The sequence below is a fragment of the Rhopalosiphum padi genome, chromosome 3 (genome assembly GCF_020882245.1).
Source record: "Rhopalosiphum padi isolate XX-2018 chromosome 3, ASM2088224v1, whole genome shotgun sequence".
NCBI classification, from domain to species: domain Eukaryota; kingdom Metazoa; phylum Arthropoda; class Insecta; order Hemiptera; family Aphididae; genus Rhopalosiphum; species Rhopalosiphum padi.
The window spans coordinates 80,848,685-80,870,722 of NC_083599.1; the positions used below are offsets into that span (position 1 = coordinate 80,848,685).

The following is a 22,038-nucleotide window of genomic DNA, read 5'->3' on the forward strand; positions in this document are numbered from 1 at the left end:
AGTTAAACCGTTTCCGAACCGTCACCGAATTCGCATTATACGTCGTTTTACTCATTTAATTCATATTTCATTACACACACACAGACATTCTCGTTAAATTTCTTTTGAATATATCTGTAATCGATATCCGTTTTATGCGTATTTAATTTATATTTATTATTATTATTGAATTAATATGTATTAAACAACTTTTGTCTCACGCCCAATCGGTCGTCGCGATCACACGACAGAATTTTGGTACGTATAATAAAAGCGTATACTACGCGAAAACGGAAAAACTCGGAAAAAGCTATAAAATCCGTAGAAAAGTGTGTAATATTATAATAATAATAGTATAATAATCGTAATAATCGTACAGTTCTCCAACGCATTTTTGATAAGCGGCGATAACAACCGGAGCGCATTCTTTTTTCCATTTTAGGAACTACGGTTAGTACAGCAAGCGCTCCCCGTCATAGTGAACGCAACTATTATTAGCGTTTTATAATATAAGACTAGCACCCGTGTGCCTCGCTGTGAGTGTGCCTCGCTTTGAGTGAAACTCACAGTAAGTGAATACCCTAGGACGGATGGAAGAGCTTGAAAGCGGAAAGTTTTCAAAAAAAGGAAGATTTGGCGGTAATAAGTCCGTGGTGTTGGTACCACTGATTGGTAATACTGAGAGTCTTCTATCGGGATGATGATAAGTTGTCGATTGTTTGGCGGTCTTCTTTCGAGTGTGAAAAGTTTTTGAAAGTCGAGATTGAGACGAATTGTTTGACCTCCTGGCGTCGAAAGTAAGAAAAAATGTTAGAGTCGAATGTCGTCGTTTGAGCGTTGAATAATCAGTAATCACTCGTGAAAATAAATTTATGTGCAACTATGCCTACCAGGTAGGCAATCCGACTGCGTCGGATCGCGGACCCCGTCGACGCAATAAGTGAAATCAAAAGGTTGTATGAACTCAACTTTCAAAAAGCTTTAAGGGAAACCAAACCAGCCAGGTAGGCGATCCGCCTACGTCGGATCGCAGACAATGTCGGCGCAATCAGTGAAATAAGAACTTTTCTCTAACCCCCGTTTCGATTCCCTCGGAAGTCGATAGTAGAGTGTCGATTTGTTCGTAAGAAAGTCAAAGTACTTTTAGTGATCAGCAATCAACGGTGAAAATCAGTTTATGTATAATAAAGCCTATGTAGGCAATCTGATCGCGACCATTACAGCATAATATACCTAATGGGTATTTAAAAATGAAATATTAAATACTAACATCAGCCAATACACTCGTTAATATTATATATTATTATTAAATATAATACACGCGATTAAATTTGCAATGTATCGTGTTAAAAAAATTAAATATTACACACAATCCCACGTATTTTATTAGGTAGATATTATATAAAACATTAGAAATATAATTTATTTAATTATTTAATGTTTATTACATAATCGGTGTAACAATAATTTGTGTACAGATGAGGAGAGTATGAGTTTTACACATATAATACACTTATAACATATCATGTTTGTAACGTTTAAGTCCACCAGAACATTGTCGATGTACAATTATTATGATAAAAAAAAAAAATATAAGTAATATCATTTATGTTTAAAATTATTTTACTATTATTGTAATGTATTCGATTCTTTTTTTTTTAATAATTTTAATTATATTTGATACCTACTCACATTTTTTTTCATAGTACATACACAAACACACACATACACACGCACAAATATATTTATACGATTTCCTACTTATATATTGTGGACGTATATTAAATTATATGTATATAGTTAAACCTATTAATATCGTTAAACGTAACGTGTTTTTAAATATTTTATTATTATGTATGTATAACAGACTTAACTATAACGTACAAAAAACGAAATATGTGTGATATATAATAAAGTCGTAGGAAATTTACCGACGAATAAACCTTCCGTTATATCGGTACACCGCTATCGACAGATCACTGGACTCTCGACGACGGCAATGAGTACACGCGTAAAATAAAATCGTACGTAAAACCGATATAATGAGGTTATTTATTATTAAGTCGTAATAATTCAACGATCTACGACGGAAAAAAAAAAATGTCGAAATTTTAAAATATAAAATCGCGTGATAAAAAAAATCGAAAAAAAGTGCAAAAAATGTGGGCGGCCGTGTCAATCAAAGCGCCGCCGGAAATACCGCCGGAGCGGGATTCGTTCTCGTTACACCTGCCTAATCTTGTATCCTATCCTAACGCCTAAACCTATCGACTACAGTTCGAGTTGAAAACCGACGTCGAATCCTCAAGCACTTGAGCCGTTTCCGAGCAGCGACGAATCGGGCGTTTAGCACCGTTTTACCTACGAAATCCGTACGATTCGACTCTAAACGTGTTTTTTTATTTATTCGCTCACGACGTCCGTCGAGATATCGTAATTTTTTTAATCACATTTAGCGTAATATATATAAAACATGATTTATTATTCAAAAAAATAACTCAAAGGCCGTGAAATCGTATTCGGGAGATCGGTCAACGCGATCGCGACCCGGAGAAAACAAACGCGTAAAAAGAGAGCACACCGAAGACGCGAAAAACACGTCGAGACCGCACGAACGGCTACTCAAAAGTCGAAATTTTCGGAAAAAAAAAAATGATAGGTATTAAAATATCGCGGGAGCACGATACCGGACGGCGGTGATAAGAGCGGGCTTCGGGAGTCGCGTGAAGCCGTCGTCGATAACGGCGGAAGGGCGATAAGATCGGAATTTTGTGATTGGCTCTCCGCTAAAGTACCGGCAGCGCTCAGGAGGACAAAAGAAGAACCGCTTCACGTTTTATTATATTAGATTTATTAGGTGACTGCAGAGCTATAACTTTGAAAGATAAAGAAAACATTATGGGTGCAGTAGTAGATGATTGTAACTATTCTGGTAACCTCTCTATTCAAAAAGAAGTTAAAGGTAAAAAAATAATTTTAGTCTGTTTTAAGTTAGTGATCTATATAGGTTGTGTAGATACCTACTATGATTACATTGGAAATATTTTAATTTACATAGGTTACTAATTTAAATGTATTTTTTTTAAATTAAATTAAATTCTAAACTTATCAGTACCTACCTAATTATTTATTGATTTTTTTTTTCATTTTATTATAGTAATGTACATAGGTACCTACATAAAAATAATCTATTCATTTTGTAAAATTCAAAACAACCTAAAAACTAAAATTATTGTGTATACTCTATTACTGTCATATTGTACAATATGTAGATTACACATTTTTTCAGAATTAACAGTATAAAAATTATCTGCTGAGGCCTGAGATTTTCAAATTTAAATAAAAGACCTTTGACGATTCTATAGTATAATACTTCTCATCAGTTCCGCGATAACCGTCATAGTGTGCACACGTGCGGTACTCGCGCACCTGCGTTATCGCATTTTTTTGTCGTCACGAGTGTTATTTTTTCGTTATGTCGCATATTAAATAAAACCCAATCATGTCTCATAATAACACGCCCAAACGTCAGTTATCTTCGGCTTCGTCGCCTACGAAGCATGACAAAACAAACTGAAAAGTATTTATTACGCCCAACAGATATGCTTCCCTCTCTGTGGAACATCTTCCTGAAGTATTCAGCCCTCCCCCTGTCGCGGAATCGTCATTACATCAAGGTTTGGATACGAGTACTTCAGCGACTATTCACACGAAATCAAACAGGTCTCCACCAATTTATATAAAAAACCTAACTAATCTTTCCAAGCTAAGTAATGCGCTCTCACCTATATTGGGTCCTGAAGGATTTAGTTTCAAGTCCTCAAAAGACTTTACAATAATCAAAACAGCTGACTACACTAATCATCTCAAGGCGGCGACATATCTCGCTAAAACAAATCTGTCTTTTCATTCCTTTCCACCAAACTGCGACCGTCCAATCCAAGCGGTTATTCGTCACCTGCACCACTCGATCTCCGTCGATGATATCGAGACAGCTCTAACGGAACAGGGTTTTTCCGTCTTAAGCGTTCGCCCAATTCTTAATCGTTCTACAAAAAGTCCACTGTCCCTGTTTACAGTGAGTCTCGAACCAATTAAATCCAGTCATAACATTTTTAAAATAACCAAGTTACTTAACTCCATAATCGCAGTCGAAAAGCCAAGGAAATCCCGCTTTCCTCCCCAATGCATGAAATGCCAGATGTACGGTCACACCAAATCGTATTGCAGATACTCCCCTCGCTGTGTTAAATGCAGTGAGACTCATCTCACTGTGGATTGCACAAAGTCCCGTGAACTGCCAGCAAAATGTGCCTTATGCTCCGGAGACCATACGGCAAGCTATAAGGGCTGCCATGTCACCAAAAAACTGAAAAGACCCGTTTCCAGAACAATAAACAACGACGATTCAATAAGAAAAGTATCTCTGGGTGCCCCGACAGTCAAGGTTCCGATCACTCAACCTCTGCCCAATAACAAATCATATGCTGAATCAACGAAAAACGAAGAAAATCTTCCATTCACCAATATTTCCAATATCCTATCTAATTTCATTTCTAATCTTAATTCCATTATCAGCCCTCTTATCTCTCTTCTCACAACTACTCTCAATTATTTCTTTGCTAAATCAACTTAACTCCGTATTTATGTTATATAAATATATTATTTAATGTAGGTAACCACTAAACAGCTATCGATCTATTTTCGTTTGTAATAATATTCTTATATAAACGTCTCACCACTTCATATTTAATTCACTATCTAATATTTTAATTTAATTGCCTTTTGTTATCATGTATCATGTATCATGTTATCTTAAATTGTAACCTTTGCATCCTATATAATAAATTAATTGTTGAACTGTAATAGTTATTGCTAATGGTTCTAAAAAAAAAAAAAAAAAAAAAAAATACTTCTCATAATCTAACTATTTTTTTAATAATTGAAAATTAATTTTTATAATTTTAATTTAACATTTTGTATTTAGTTGATGAGTTCTTTCTAGTAAGTTATCAACCAACTTAATTGAAAATTTAGAAAGTAAAAGTTTTAATAAATTTGTAAAGGTTGATTAAAAATTTACAACTTTTATTAAGTTCCTAAATTTTGTTGGAAATTTGTAATAAATTAAAATGATGTATAGATTTTTTCAAAATATTATATCATTGTAATTATTTTAATATCACATTATAGGCCGTGCTCGAAACTGTCCATTAAAGGATAAACTTACTACATGGGCCACTTTTAAAACCAACTTACTAGGGCTTCAGGAAGAACTAATGAGAAAAGAGCATAACCTTAAGTTAGAATTAATGAATGCCAGACATAGAAACTCTTGTGAAATAGAAAAAAGAGAATCAGATCATAAAATAGAACTTCTGAGTCAAAAGCATGCTAAAGAAATGGAACTTTTAGATTTAAAATTATAGGCTTCAAAATGAATTAAAATAAATTCATAAATCATCAAATAAAAAATGTTACTAAATAATTATTTGTTAAATTTGTATAAAACCAATTTTATATTTTATTATTATTTGTTTAAAAACTATATCTCTACATTAAATTAAATATTTTTATAATGTTTATCTTGACTATAATATTGACTAATTTTATTCATCGTTTAATTCTTTGTTGTTAGTACTATTATTTATTACTATACATTGTTTATGATAATGTATGATACAAAGGTGTTTTATAATACAAAATACATAGTTTATAATAAGAGATATATTTAAAAAATGTACTAATGTTTAAAGTTGAAAAATAAAATAAAAATAACTATGTAATTTTCTGTTAGGTATAAACATAGTATTAAATTTAATTATTTAATTATGTTATATTTGTATTGAAAATATTCTATATTACCTATGTTATTATTAAAAAATTGTTTATCCATATTAAATTAAATCATTATATAATTTTTTTTCTGATTATAATAAAGACAATTTAAATGTTACTTTGTTTCAAAGTATCTTATAATAGTGTTTCTTGTTATTTCATTATCCCCATTGGGTCGACGATTTTGCAATTGACAACTTTGTCAACAGAAGTGGTCTGATTGGATATCCACTATCCCCTATGAGTAGACTGTCGCTCATTTCCCCTCTTTCAAATTTACCTCGTATTGAAGAGTTGTTGAAAATTGTTGAGTCATGAGAGCTACCAGGCCATCTTGCTACGATGTTAATAAATTTAAGATTCACATTGCATATTGCCTGAACGTTAAATGAAAAGTATTGTTTTCGGTTTCGATATATTTCTGCATCCTCCCCTCCAGGTGATCTAATTTTAATAAGAGTGCAGTCAATAATACCAGTGCATCTTGGGAATTTACATTTTGCATAGAAATCTTGTCTAGTTAATGTAATTTCTTCTTCTGTCTCGGGGAACCTAATAAACTGTGAATTAAGTCTAGCTATAGCTCTTGATACTCGTGTTATAGTTCTTGAAGCTGTTGATTTATGTACACCCACAAAATCACCACAAACAATTAGAAACGAACCTGACGCAAAATACCTCAAAGTCATAAGTAACATATGTTTTGATGTAACGGCAAAGTTTCTGTAAAACCATAAAAACAATTCAATAGGTTCCAGACGTTCCAATTGAGTTCACGTTTATAAAGAAATATTAAGAAAAAACGTATTTTAATTTAGATACCTGTTTGTTGGATGCTCAATTGTTTGTTTAATTAGATCATGTACATACAATTCAGCTGATTTCGATAGACGTAACCTTTCAACAAACTCAAAATCGCGTAGACATTGAAAATAATCTGGACGCTGCCTAAATATTCTTGGTATTCGATGTTCATTCGCAATCAAATTTACAAGCTCGACAAAATCCAAATTCTCAGATATTTCGTTATTCATTGTTAAAATAATTTTTATAATTTAAATTAACAATATATTTTAGTAAAAATTTATTTTAACACAAATTATCAGCATGTGTTATGGCTAAAAATATACGGATCTATGTCAAAAATATTGCTAAAACTAGTTTAAACCATAAAATTGGTGGTTTAATTAAACTAGGTTTAAGTATTAAACTTCTCTTGTAAAACATATGATTAGGACTTAAACTGAGTTTAAGAAAAATCTAGTTTAAACTTAGTTTAAACCATTCTGGTACAACTGGCCCTAAATTGATAAAAGATAATGAACAGTTAATCAAAACTTGATTATTTTCTATAATATAATAATGATACTAAATAAAATTGATGTATAAAAGGTTCAAAGTATTAATATTGGTTATTTTTATATTAATATAGCTGTTACGATATGTTTTCCCAGTTATTCAGAGATTGGGTTCAGAATTGATATTGGATTACCTATCCAATTAGTACCTATAACAATAAACTATTGTACAAACAATTTATGGCTTCCTATTGTTAACTTTAGATAAAAGATATCATTATTTTAACTACTGGTTTTTGATAAAATCTTATTGCATCTCCAAAAAATTTGTTAGAATATTAGAATAAAGTATAAAATGATTGAGAAACTTTAATTTCCTAACAGATTGAAGAAAAAAACAAATAAAACGCAACGTGTGTAAATAAATAAGTTTTATACATTTCTAATCAATCGTTAAATTATAGGTTGTAATATAAAATAAAAAATGTACACTAGCTTAACGTATACCTATTTACCATGGTAACAAAAATTATGAGGATAATAAAAATTAATTTAAGAATAACTTAAATCTAAAAATTCCCAAAAAAAATATGTTTTTTGAAAGTTTTTACTCTGAATTAGTGTCTTATTTCACAGAAATATTGATATTTAAAAAGTTTTGAAAAATCAGCCACTTGACTTAAATAAATGTTTTTACCATCAAAATTTTTCTAAAAATCTGATTTACAAATTGGCTATTATGAATATTGCAGACATTTTTTTTTATCAATTTGCAAGTTTTTTATTTTCAGTATTAAAAAATAAAAATAAAAAATGTATACTAAAAACGTAGGGCAAATGTCTATGAATTATATTTAAAAGAAATTTTTTAAAAATATTGAATACAACAAAAGTTATTTCATTTGTCAGATCTCCGTGGGACACCCTCTATAAATAAAATTGAAGTTTACTAACTTGTGTAGCTGAAACAGCGTGAACAACACAAGCTAGTTTGTAAAGATCAGGTTTATCATATTTTTGTTCTTCCAAATAACTTAATATATTGGTTTTGTAGTGGAGTCGTTTAACTTTATTAAAATTGTGTAAAGCAATTGATATATCGTTGGAAGAACTAGGTTCGCTGTTCAAAGACGAATAAGATGATTGAGATGACAAGAATAGTTCCAAATCATCATCTTCTTCAATACCAGAATGATTGACATTATTTATATCTAAATCAACTAAAAAAGAAAATTTAACCATTAATCAATAAATCCTAATCAAAATTAGGAGTAAGGTTATCTAGAGAAGTATTAATAAGCTTGTCGGTTCAAATTATTTTTATGTTTTACCTAAAGATGTATTATCGACAGTATTATCCTCTTGGCCAATATCATCTTCATTTAAATTAAGCAAAACCTCCCAAGTCTTTATTAAATGATTAATAGCATTATTTTTTTCATCTTCAGTAAGCAAGCATTGATAACTAGGATCGAGAAAAATAGCTGAAAGTTAAAAGTTATTGTTTTTATTAAAATCGAGACAATCAATCAGTTAAAATTACTAGTTTAAAATTAAAATAAAACATTTGTCATTTTGTGATTTAAATAACCAATAGAGTAATTTATACATTTTATTTAGAAGGGGTAAAAGTAGTATTGCCTAATTAAAATAACTTAACTTAATTACCAGTGTTGCCTTTACTTAAATAAGTAATTTTTATACATTGAAAAATTGTTCTTTATAATTTGATCCAATTTGTTTTGATGACTTTATAATTTCACTTATTATCTCAATAATGTAATTGACTGTGGTTTTAGATAAAAAACTTATGTGCCCACCTCCTTGTTTGGAACCAGAATCATGACTTTTTGTACTATTTTTAATTGCTTTATCTAAATGAGCTTTGAGTACTGGATCATACTTGCCCACTAGTAAAATCATTTCCAAGAAATTACCATGGTCTAAAGCTGGATTATCAAGAGTATATATGGCTTCATTAGTTTTACCTCGATAACTCAGTCCACGTTTACCGATTAATTTAATAATATCAATTATACGAAATAAAACTTGCCTTCTATTTTCTATTTCTTTCTTCCTTATTGAACTATGACCATAAGTTAATAGTGAATCAATTGATGAAAATTGTTTTTTCACAACATGAGCATCTACATTTAACCTATGTGTTTTTGAATTTTCATGTTCATTTATTCGAGTATACACATGCTTCCAGTCAATAAATCCTTTAGAGAACGGTCCTGATCCGTCACCATAACAAAGGCAAATACAACAAAATAGATATTTATCCATGGATCTAAATGACACCCATTTACGATTTCCTCCATCAAACCGAAAATAAGTTTTTTTATATGCAAATGGTACACCAATTTTTGGTTGATTGGGATGAAATAACCAGTACTTTGCAAAATTGGCTGTGGAAGGTCTTATAAACAAATTCAAATCAGAAGACTCTAAAAAAAAAGAAATTAAAATCTTAGTGGTCATAAATCATAATTGAAATACATGTCAAATTAGAAAAATTAAATTCTGAATTAAATGGTGACAAATATATTATTTTACATTTTTATGATTTCTATTTTCATGCCTTCATGGTACTAAATATAGATACAAATTTGTAGTGATATAAATTTAAATTATATTCTTGTTTTAGTAATTTTGTTTATAATCCTCATAATTAATTATTTTGTACCTAGTGTCTTAGCTGTCATTTATATTATGTACTCAGTCTTGTATTATTAAATTAATATTTTAAAAATAGTATTCTTACCACAGTCATTGGGTAGTTGGATCTCGTTATTGTTATTGCAGCTACTCAAATCATTTGCATATCCACTGTGTTGTTCTTCTAGGGATAAACTTTCTACTTCACACTGTTTATTTGTACCAAGAACATCTAATAGTTGGAAAATTAAATTATTATAAGTTTTTATAAATGGGTACTAAAAACCTACTATTGAAAAATATTTGTATTCTTACCACAGTCATTGGGTAGTTGGGTCTCGTTATTGTTATTGCAGCTACTCAAATCATTTACATATCCACTGTGTTGTTCTTCTAGGGATAAACTTTCTACTTCAAACTGTTTATTTGTACCAAGAACATCTAATAGTTGGAAAATTAATACTACATAAGTACTTACACCTATAATTCCATGATTCCATCTTCTAATATTATATTCAAGATTATTTCAAAAATGACTGATAAATATTGATTATTTAATTATATCTTTCATTGTATTAAGTAAAATAGGTAACAATATTGTAAATAAATTTGATATCGGTATTATATGTACCAGCCTACTATTAGGTTTATGTTAAATATATTTTGATCCTACAAAAATATTGTATAACAAATAACAATGTAATTTGTATAACTACAAAATGAAACAAAAAGTGTACACATTTCTGAAGAATCAGTTCCTATAGGCTTAATGCTCCTAGTTTAAAATTCAATTATGTGACCAATTACCATATATTAGTAAAGCTGATATTACTTACCAGTATTTTTTGCTAAATAAAAATTTAACTTTTTTTGAGTTTTATCGTTGGCACATTTAATTAACAAATCTTGATCCATTCTTTTTCTTTTTGAAGCTCCACTTTCGAATTTTCGTTTAGACATTATTAACTATTGTAGTATAATTTATATTATTTAATAAATTAAAACACAATTAGCAAAATCTTAAAAGCCAAGACTACAATAGAAAGCCAAAAGGTAAAATAAAAATAACAGTCGATACAATTAATAATCGGTTTATACCATAGGGCATACTGGCATAGAGTAAGAATAAAACAGTTATATGATATTATTATCAACATCCACATTGAATATTGATAAGCATTGTTTAAAAATAGAACAAGTCGAAATTATTAAGATACAACATATTTATATAAACGTAGATACCAGTTATAGTTATCACTCGACACTCATGGAAAATGTAATTTATATTAATATACTTACCTATTGATTATTATTTATTATTATGGTTGTTTATTTTTGTCATTTGAACAACGAACTTACGAACATGTTTATTTATATTTACATTTTATACATTATTTAATTTTAGTAGCATGAAAGTAAATACAACAAAATAGGTACCTATTATACATTTATACGGGTATCAACGCGTATTACCATAGGCGTGCGCAGACTTTGACCGCAGGGGGGGTCCTTAAATATTTTCCAAATACTCTTGTACTAATGAATATTAGTATAATTAAATATTTAATTATTAATTTTATAAAGTATTTAATTCAATAGGTATACAAATATAAAAACTAATACAAATAAAATATAAAGGTATTAAAATACATAAAAATAATAATAATACATAATTATAATAAAAATAAATAATAATAATAATTTAATACTGAAACAGCATATTCATACCTAAAAAAAATTAGCATAACTTACACAATTTATATACAAGAAAACCCTATTTACAACTCCATCCTTCTGTCCACGGGAGTAAGATTTTTGAATGTATCAATTACATCATCAATGTTTATACCAGAAGCAAGTTCTTGCTCAATAAATATTGTAAGCAGACTATTCAATCGATCCTGTCTCATGGTACTGCGTAACTTAGTTTTCACAATACTGAGCTTGGAAAATGACCGTTCGCAAGAACAGCTCGTTACTGGTATAACCATAAATGTTTTCAATGCTTTAAAAACATTACAAAATATAGTTTCCCTTCCGTAGTTGGATTGTGTAAGCCAATTTATCCAATCGCCGCATTTGTTTTTCTCGCCTTTTGGTATATTTTCTGTATGTTTAAGAAGATTAATTTCTGTTTTCAACATATCAGAGTTTAAATCAAATGCTGCGGATAAAACCGTAATGTCATTGCTATTTATATTTAAAATTAATAAATTTCCTATGCTTCTAATCATGTTTATTGTTTCTTGGTTAAATCTAATATTAATTCCACTAATTATATGATCCAATGTCGAATAGTATACAGAAACCTTCATTTCTTCTTCTTTTGAAGACATATAGTACTGTGTACTACTCGAATAGTCGATTTTGGTGGACACTTTTCTTTTTTTCAGTTGTGGAATTTCAATATCATAATTTTTACACATTTGAACAGTTTTATGATAAATATCTGTGAAATCTTCTTCAGTGTTTCTCATAGAAACAAGGAATTTTTTTAATGACTCAATGATTTCTAAAGCCGTTAATAAGTTTATGTCGGATGACTGTAAAAAAGCACTTGTTTTTAATATTGAAGAAAGAATAGGATCTAACATCAACATGGCAAAGATAAATTCAAACGTTTTCATCTGATGAAGAATTCCCTTGCCTTTTGCTCGAACATCTGATTGTTTTGTATTATCAACAATTTCTTCAATTGCAGCTAATATTGAGGGATAATTTTCTTTTATTGCACTAATGGCTTCTGAGCGGCAAGCCCATCTTGTGGTAGAAATTGATTTTAAAGTTTTTAACTTTGTATTTGTAAAGTTGGCAATTTTTTCCAATACTGCATGCCGAGTACAGCTGCCTTCAATGAAATTATAAATTAGTTGTATGTTACCGAAGAAATCAAAAGTGACTATATTATGTCTCCCAATAGAATCTACTAGAACAAGATTTAGACAGTGTCCGTAACAATGAACAAAAAATGAATTGTTATTTTTTTCTTTAAACTTTGCTTGCACTCCTCCAGTACTCCCAGACATCGTTGATGCTCCATCAAAACAAATTGACACCACATTTTCCCATTTAATTCCATATTCTTGAACGACATCACTCATTTTATCAAAAATACTTTGAGCATCAACCGATGTCATTCGTTTTAAACATAAAAATTGTTCAATAGGACAATTTTTGGTTTCATCAAAGTAGCGTAAAACAATAGATAATTGCTCATGATGACCAATGTCACTTGTCTCATCAGCTATTAAAGAAATTTTTCTATCGGTTATTATATCTTGTAGCTGTTTTCTAATTACTAAATTAATTGATGAAATCAAATCGTTTTGAATGCGGTTACTTGTGTACAAACAATTTTTTGGTCCAGAAATGAAATGTTCATTAAATAATGAATCATATTTACTTAGAAGACTAACAATATCAAGAAAAAGACCTTTATGAACATCATTTGTTTTTTCTGTATGTCCACGCAATGGTTTACCACCGATGGATATACAAAGTATGATATCTATAATACGTTTTACAATTTCACGATTTTTTAGTCGTTGAATCTCCTTTTGGCTGTTAATATGTTCACATGTTTTATCCAAAACAACATCAATAGATTTGGAATCCAAAAAATTTGATAAAGCTGAAGAACTATTTAAATGAACCTTAGTTTTTTGATGGACATTAAATCTTATTGTAGCTGATTTCCAATTCTTAAATCCTGTTTTGGAATATACTATTTCACTCTGCCCAGCGTTAAGTCCTGTGGCACCATTAAACATTCGACACGGAAAGCAAAATGCTAGGTCTGCTTTTGGACTATATTCTAGCCAAGGAAACAAATTATACCAAGAATGCTGAAAACTGCGTTGTTTATTAGCATTGCCAAATGTTGTCCTTGGGAAAATTTTTAAAACTGGCTGATATGGTCCTTTTAAAACCCTTTGTTTAAATTCAATTTGATTCTTCGGGATACTTATTTTAGGGTCATCAGGATGTAAGTTCGAATCATATTTGTCATAACCTAAGTTTAAAATTTATTTATTATAAATAGGTAGGTAATTTAAAATGCAACATATAATATTTTTGTTAAGTTATGTATTTTAAAATATCTTTGCCGATAACATAGGAAAAATAACATGTAAAACATTTTAATACTAGTATTAATATTTAATAGCAATATATACCATCCATTTACTTTCAAACATACTATTAAAATTCACTAATAAAATATATTAGACACATAAAATAACACAGATAGATTAGGTTAAAGAAAATACAATTTTTTGTTTTAACAAATAAATATTTAATCACAAATTTTAACTCATTTACTAACATTTAACAATTATATATCATTATATACCATATATTTACTTTCCAGCATAATTAAAACATTTATTACTAAAATCAATCAACTATATTAAATACAAAGAACTCAAATCAATTAGGTTAAAACAAAACAAAAAATGGTAATTTGAAATTCAGTATACAACATTTTTGTTAAATTATACATTTTAAATCTAAATGTCAATGAACATCAATAATAATACCTTCTTCAAATGTAGCTGAGTTGTTAGGATTGATATTTATTAAAATTCACAATCTTAATCTAGGTACACAAAATAAACCAATTAAATAATTAAAATACATACATTCTTCAACATTTAATTCTTGAATATCTTCAGTTTCTGTTTGAAGAACTTCTTTTTGCAAAACATTAGTATTTTCAATCAGTAATCATAATCGTTTATGGTGTTCAAAATGTTTAAATATTTAATACAATATAGACTGTAATAACTAATAACTTACTCGTACTAGACTTCATTTTTTTGGAAAAAAATGCTGTTATTTTAGGTCCTTGAGGTCCTTCCTTTTTATTCGATGGCATTTGCGTAGAACTCATTGTAAACAATAAAATTATTAAAAATTAAAACAAAGTAAAAAATACACGCAATATCAAATAATTTAAAATTTAAACGGCTGTTGTTGCATTAGTAGCACGACGTTTATTATATTATCATTTATAATGTTTGTTATCACTGTTCACTATCTTATTACGATTATACAACAATGAAGAACGTTTCGTAACGTTCTGTACATGAAACGAAAACACTATAAATCAATAACACTGCAGCACTGATTCTCGATTACAACAAAAATATTATAAAATGTAAAATGTAAAAATGTTCGCTGTCTAGTATAATATAGATATCTATGCATTTATTAAAGAAAAAGCCTGAGGCCGCAGGTGGGGCCGCGGCCTACCCGCCCCCCCCCCGTGCGCACGCCTATGCGTATTACACAGAGGCCCCTAATAGCTGATGGTATATACAAAAATTACAAATACGCAGTCGGTATTATTTTACAGCCTCATAAAAATTAATTTTTTTTTTCGGGGTTGGGGCCTCTGAGCATAATATTGATGGGGGCCTACCGGGAAAATCCCGATTTCCCGATGGGCCTATCCGCCCATGCTTACAACTGAAAAGTTCATTTTCAATGTCATCAGTAGCAAGTGGTGTTCTTTCATTGTCATATTGCCATAAATCTTCATCATCGCGTTCACTGTAATTGTCATTTTCAACTGGCATCACAGTACTGTCTTGAACCTGATCTGTCTCATTATTCATTAATATCTTGTTTGGCTTTTACTAAAATATTCCATTCTTGAGTATGAGATGTTTTTATGTGCTGTGTTTCAAGGTTATGACTATGCTGACCTTTCATAACAAGTCGACAACAGTACAACACCCTTTGACATTACATGTCGATTCGTCTTTTTCAATGTTATATGTAAAAAATAATTTGCCAACTGGATTTGTAGGTTTTCTTTCCATTGTACAAAACCGAGTACAAAACGGTAGGCGGTTGCAAAACACTTGTATAACAATTTAGACGACAGTATAAAACAAAGAACCATGAGCACTGAATATGATTAATATTATGATTTCTTTATAAGTTAACACTATGAAAATTAGCAACGACAAATACCAAAACCGACAACCGTATAATGACAAGTGATTACAAAGTTTATAATAAGCACTGAAATCGAAAATCACCGATATTACACGATAACGATTTCCAATACGTGGTGTGGTAGTGGCCGAAGAGGATAATATTATATTATTATGACGGCTGTTGATGGTAATTGGGAAAAACCAGCAGGCTAGGTCACGAGCGCACATATAATTTATAAGCAGAAGACAGCCGAATTTAACAATATGTATTATTTAATTTTACAACGTTTGCGATAAGCTAATGCCTAACAGGGCCGTATTGCGGTTTGGTGGCGCCCCAGGCAAATCACTGCATTTGCGCCCCCCCTTCCCAAATTAAAAATTTGCATTAGTTTAAATAAATCATTTGAAATATATAGAACATGTAAAAATACATAGAATATATCAAGTAATAACTAATAATCTTTAATAATTTATATTACTTAAATATATAAACAATTATTAGTACATTATAGAAACAAAAGTAATCTTTTTCAAAAGGTTTGTTTTACAATTGCGTTTAATAATTTTAAACTTATTTTAACTTTATAATTTTTATACAATATTACAAAGGTACTTTTCTTGATTTAATTGAAGCAAATTTATCAATGACATCATTAAATGAAATTGTCCTCACTATATCTTTTTCTATAGATAATATAGCCATACCGGTGAGACGACTTTGACTTATTGTTGATCTTAGATAATTTTTTAAGATTTTCAGCTTGCTGAAGCTCCTTTCACAAGTAGCTGTAGTGACAGGAATTGTTAAAAATATCCGTAGTGTTACCTCTAAATTCGGATATAAATCTTTTAAAGAGTACCGATGAATATGCTGTAGAATATCTAACTGAGTTGCATTCTCAAATGTTGTCATTAATAATGGAGCCTGATATTTGAAATTTTCAATTTCAGAATACAATTCTGCAGCATTTACAAGTCCATTCCACGAGAGAATAATCACTTTTCGCGCATCACGAATGACGGCTTCAGCGACGCCGGACCCCAATTACCCCTTCCAAGCGTTGACGACGACGGCCGAGGCCGGCCTCGTGACAAACCGATACCCCTTCTTTCAAAGTTTACGCGCGCAGCGCGCATACACCACTACATTGTCAGCAGTCGCCCGACGGCGCAAGTACTGTACAATCGTACTGTTGAACTTTATTTTGTATACATTCTTTCGTAATCCTTACCAAATTACTCAATTATATCTTAAAAAATACAACTCGGGTTAAAACATTTGTTAGATACATATATACACAACATAATGTATTATATACAACAATTATTACACACAGAACAACATAACATGTACAAAATGGCACAAAGTGGAACAACATAATACGTACAAAATACATATATACACAACACAACATAATGTATTATACACAACAATTATTACACACAGTAGTACATAATAAATACAAAATGGCACAAAGTAGAACAACATAATATGTACAAATTTTATATACATATATACACAACAGAATCTATTATAAAACAATTCAAGTAAAAATAATGTATAATAATTAATTAATAAAATTTAGTCTGTATCTGATAGGTATCTGAAGTCTTCATCATCGTCGTCCGAGTCGCTTTGGCCAATAGTAAGAACACAAGGCTGATTTTCTGCTGACATGAAATCTTCGACCACATTATCCAAACTCCATGCTTTTTCTTCCTCCTTTATCACATGACCGACAAAATTTTTCCACATATCAGGGCCAACTTTATTCACTCCTTCAACTAACAAGTGTTTTATATCTTGTAATTTAAAAGTTTTGTTGTTATCTTTGACATGTTTCTTAACTATAGCCCATGCGAGTTCAATTGCATTAAGCTCACAATGATACGGAGGAAGTCTAAGGACAATTTTATTGTTAGCTTTTACCATTTCATCGATGACATAATTGTTATATAATGGTTTCAATTTTTTAACTTCGTCTAACAATTCTATGACAAGCATTGTGTTGTCGACTTGCTCTCCTTTGCTCTGGAGCCATGCAATTATGTCAGCTTTTCTCCAATTCGTAGTTGGGCATTTTTCAATTTTCACCGAATGATAAGGAGCGTTGTCCATTACGATGACAGCGTTGTCTTTGAGTTTCGGCAAAACACCTTCCAACCAATCACGAAAAGAGTCTCCGTTCATCTCATCGTGATAGTCTTGGGTGTTTTTCTTTGACTCAAAGCACAAAAGACCTCCGGGAACAAATCCATCTTCGGAACCGATGTGGCTAACAATTAAACGTTTCCCCTTGCCAGTAGGGTTTATTGCTCCAGTCGAAAGTCCCTCGGAAGATGCCACTCGAGCTGACGTTACAGTTTTGTCGACCCATACTTTGCTATTAACATCTCCGGCGTTTACCCACGTTTCATCTAAAAAGTAAATTGGCCTTCCTTCTTCTCTGTATCTTTTAATATCTTTTAAATATCTTCTCCGCCAAAGTATGATTTCAGATTTTTCAATCAAACCACTATTACGACCTCGCTTCATATACCTATACGAAATCCATAGATTTCAACAATCTGAATAATGATGTTCGAGAAAAATTTGGTAGACCATTATCTTCATTGACGGACACAAGAATCTTGTCTAACGTAGGCGTATCACGATCGTGCCAAAATTGATGCACTTTTCTTCTGATACCATACTTGTCAAACTCATCTACTTTTTCGGTCAGTTGTTTTCGGACTTTCGTTTTGTTTGGCGAAGAAACAGTTTTTGTCCGTTGATACTCCAATATGGTGTTATAAATTGTCGATTGACCAATTCCAAGTTCGTAAGATAAAGTTTTTTTCAGGTGAACCATTTTATGTTCAGGGTTTTCGATCATTTTGGCTTTATATGCATTAATAATCATCGTTTTTTGACGGGAACAAACAAACTGAGAAAAATAAATATATTTAGATTACAATATTATCCACATCAGATTTTGAAATATAAGTAATAGTTAATACCTAATACAAATACATATTTAAACGTTTTATGTACTATATGTGATCTAATAAGGTTAAACGTAATAAATTTTTTTAAACTATAAAACTTTAAAAATGCATTAAAAATATGCACTTGAAAGGCAAAAAATGGCCAAAATAATTCAAAATTTAAGTTTCATAAACCGATTCGTTATTACATAACTCAAATTATGTACTTACAAAGCTACGTTTCACAATCACGAAAAACGAGAACTTTTATGAAAAATCTGTTTTGACAAAATCTATTTTTTTATGTAGTTACAACCAGGGCTTCAAAACGTTAAAAATAACGTTATAATTTAAACGTTATAACGGAAAAAAATTAACAAAAAATAAACAAAATAAATAAACGAAAAACGAAAAAAATCGAATAACATTAAACATAATACATCATTAATCACAACTAATGTTTAAAAATTAACAATAAACGTATTTGTAACGTAAAAAAATTGCAAATAGGTAACGTTAATCGAAAAAACATTAGAGCTTTTTTTACATTGAACTCAATATGATTTTTTTTTTTAAATCTTAACGTTATGAACAATTCAAAGTTGGCTAACTATTGTTGACAATAATTAATATTTTCAGGTTTATTTATTACTTTATAAGACGTAAATACGTTTATTTCTGTAATATTCAACTAATCCAATGCCTATGATTTATTAATTTATAAATGTATATTATTTATTACTTAAATATAAGTTTGTTTGAATAATTTCTGTCAAACAAATTGTATTATATTGTGGAATAACTGCTCAACAAAAAATTATAAAATTTAAATTTTAAAATACACTAAATATAATATTATTTATAAATATTAATTCTAGATACAAATAACAACTTCATTACATATTACCATCTATAAAATATTAGTCATAAACTTGTAAATTACAACTATTTAGTATTTTTTATGATTACAATTTTGAGCTAAAAAGTCTAATACCTACCTATTACAAATTGCAACACATAATACTGGTAAGTTATTATATTAATAACTTATAGAGTTACATTGATGATTGAACATTTAAAATGTTTAAGCTGCTATTTAGATTAACTAATTACTATTTTGTAATTTATATACTTCAAGCAGTCAGTGGACTAATATAATTAGAATTTATTAAACACATTTTCTATTTCATATGATACCATTTTATTTTTGTTTCTAGTGCACAGAGACCAGAGTATTAGATAATGTGATAATTTATAAATTTATGATACTTAAAATTAAAATTTGTTGTCAGTAATAAATATTACTTCATAGCTTGCTGAAGTTACTAATACCTAAATTAACATTAACTTATCAGTTAGCTCTTTGGCCTTTGTCAAAAACTAGGAAATTTTTCTAATTTCATAATTCTTACATAACAAAATGGATAATTATGCCACAAATAACGGTAGAATTTATTGAAAATAACCATTTAATCCCCTATTTATCTTTAAATTATAACATTTAACAAAAAACGAAAAATTAAAATAACGTTTAATAATGCAAAAACGTTTAAAGGAAAAAATCAAATAACGTTTCAACGTACAATAACGTTAAACATTAAAATCGTATAACGTTTAAATAGCCAAAAACGGAAAAAACGATATTTTTTTTTAGAATTTAAGCCCTGGTTACAACCACATAACAAAATCACTTTGTCTAAAACTGGTTTTGCTTAAATAAATTGCTGTTTTTCCGTCACTTTTTTTTTGTTTTCCTGATTTCTTTAAAAATTACTGGGAAATTATTTTTAAAAAAAACACATCATAGTAAAATACACATATTATACAATAAAAAATAATATACGGTATTTTTATATCTTGTGTTTTAATTCAAAAACGAATAACCATTCATACTTGAAATTTTCAAAAAAATTTTTGTTGTTATAGCGCCTACGTTACATGACAATTATTTTCAATAACATTTTAATTGATATTTAAATAATGACTTACCTTTCCTCTCGGATTGTGTTTTGCAGGAGATTGTGTATTGCTAGGTAATTGATCCATAATTTTAAAAAAATTGAAACAAATTACAACAAATAACAACTGACAATATTAGAATTAATGAAAACGTGGATTATGGGCACGGCAAAGGACAAACAAAGTATCGTGGCATACGTCTAAATCAAAAATGATGACATGGCCATACACGATATGTATTAGGTGCGTAATACATTCCATATTATAGAAGGAGAAATAAAACATCTGCCAGCCAGACTAGCCAGTGGTCCTTAATATATATTACACAATAGACACCAAAGAGACTGACAAATAAACCAGTTGGCATTTCTAGAATGCTGAATTATAAGTATTGTTATAAGGTAGATGTTATAGATACATCTAACTGTTGTCGATAATTTGTATCCCACCAAAAAAAGTCACATTCACACAATATAACACTGTATATATTGCGGCCCGAGAATTTTGTAAAATGTGAATTGTGTCTCAGTATATACTTCTATTTATTTTCAGTCACAAAGTCTGTACGTATATCAGTTCGAAAAGTCTGAGATAAAAAATCGTAATAACTGAACAATTATGTTTGAAAATACATATGGTAGATACAACAAAAAATACCGCACGTGTTTTTTTTACTAATTACGTTATTTATTTATTTAAATTTTTAACGAATCATAATTTATATATTTTGACATTGACGTTAGTTAATAATAACTTTCGATCGATAGATGAGACAATCGCATACTTATGATTTATATTTCATCATACATTGTTTAATGTATTAAACGTTTTCGTTCTTTTTAAATAACGAACGTATTAAAAATACTCTTTTAAATTTTGACTCTGCATAGTCAACATTTTTAAAAAATGTATCCACTAAATTCATTTGTCCTAATATTAGTATAGAGATCATGAATTGAGTTGTGGCGCCCGGCGCCCCAAGCGTGAATCGAAACACGCGGAGCGCCGACGTGAAACGAAACACTCCGAGCGCCCACGTCGCCGTTTGGACGCGGTCTCTAGAGTGGGGTGACATGCGCGAATACCGACGAAAACTGGTCGGCTGACTGATTATTCTCTCGTGGAATGGACTGTAAATCTCGATCATACTTCAATGCTAAATCATTAACCCAGAGTTTTATTTTTTCAGACCCCATAGTTGATAATAAGTTACCAGACAAAAAATTAAAATCAGATGCAATTTGAGACATTTTTTCAAACCTCCAACATAAACTCGATAGTATAGAATCTAATGCTTCAAAACATTGAGCTCTAAATTTATTTTCTGTAGATTCATAACTTTTATTTTCTCTGTCTTTTGATTCAACAGTGGTATGTTCAGTTATAAG

The 22,038-nt window shown here is 29.8% G+C and overlaps 3 protein-coding genes across 3 annotated transcripts; all 3 read right to left on the minus strand.

The window, feature by feature from the left end:
- Positions 1–5,978: 5,978 nt before the first annotated feature.
- LOC132926110 (putative nuclease HARBI1) lies at positions 5,979–6,851 on the minus strand. Its single transcript, XM_060990450.1, has 2 exons — positions 6,640–6,851; positions 5,979–6,540 (listed from the first exon to the last, which is right to left on the minus strand). Exons 1-2 carry the CDS (start codon positions 6,849–6,851, stop codon positions 5,979–5,981), a joined length of 774 nt encoding a protein of 257 aa, XP_060846433.1.
- A 4,703-nt stretch (positions 6,852–11,554) lies between these two features.
- On the minus strand, positions 11,555–14,148 carry LOC132926111 (zinc finger MYM-type protein 1-like). Its single transcript, XM_060990451.1, has 3 exons — positions 14,139–14,148; positions 12,334–13,788; positions 11,555–11,940 (listed from the first exon to the last, which is right to left on the minus strand). Exons 1-3 carry the CDS (start codon positions 14,146–14,148, stop codon positions 11,555–11,557), a joined length of 1,851 nt encoding a protein of 616 aa, XP_060846434.1.
- A 3,158-nt stretch (positions 14,149–17,306) lies between these two features.
- LOC132926112 (uncharacterized) lies at positions 17,307–18,260 on the minus strand. Its single transcript, XM_060990452.1, has one exon. It carries the CDS (start codon positions 18,258–18,260, stop codon positions 17,307–17,309), a length of 954 nt encoding a protein of 317 aa, XP_060846435.1.
- Positions 18,261–22,038: the final 3,778 nt, after the last annotated feature.

Bases quoted from the DNA above. Each gene is read 5' to 3' on its own strand.
- LOC132926110 (XM_060990450.1), bottom strand. From the start codon at position 6,851: ATGAATAACGAAATATCTGAGAATTTGGATTTTGTCGAGCTTGTAAAT. The intron at 6,541-6,639 runs GTATCTAAATTA...ATGGTTTTACAG, and splicing joins ATTGAGCATCCAACAAACAG to AAACTTTGCCGTTACATCAA.
- LOC132926111 (XM_060990451.1), bottom strand. The intron at 11,941-12,333 runs GTGCTTTTTTAC...TTTTATCCGCAG, and splicing joins TTCTTCAATATTAAAAACAA to CATTTGATTTAAACTCTGAT.
- LOC132926112 (XM_060990452.1), bottom strand. From the start codon at position 18,260: ATGAAGCGAGGTCGTAATAGTGGTTTGATTGAAAAATCTGAAATCATA.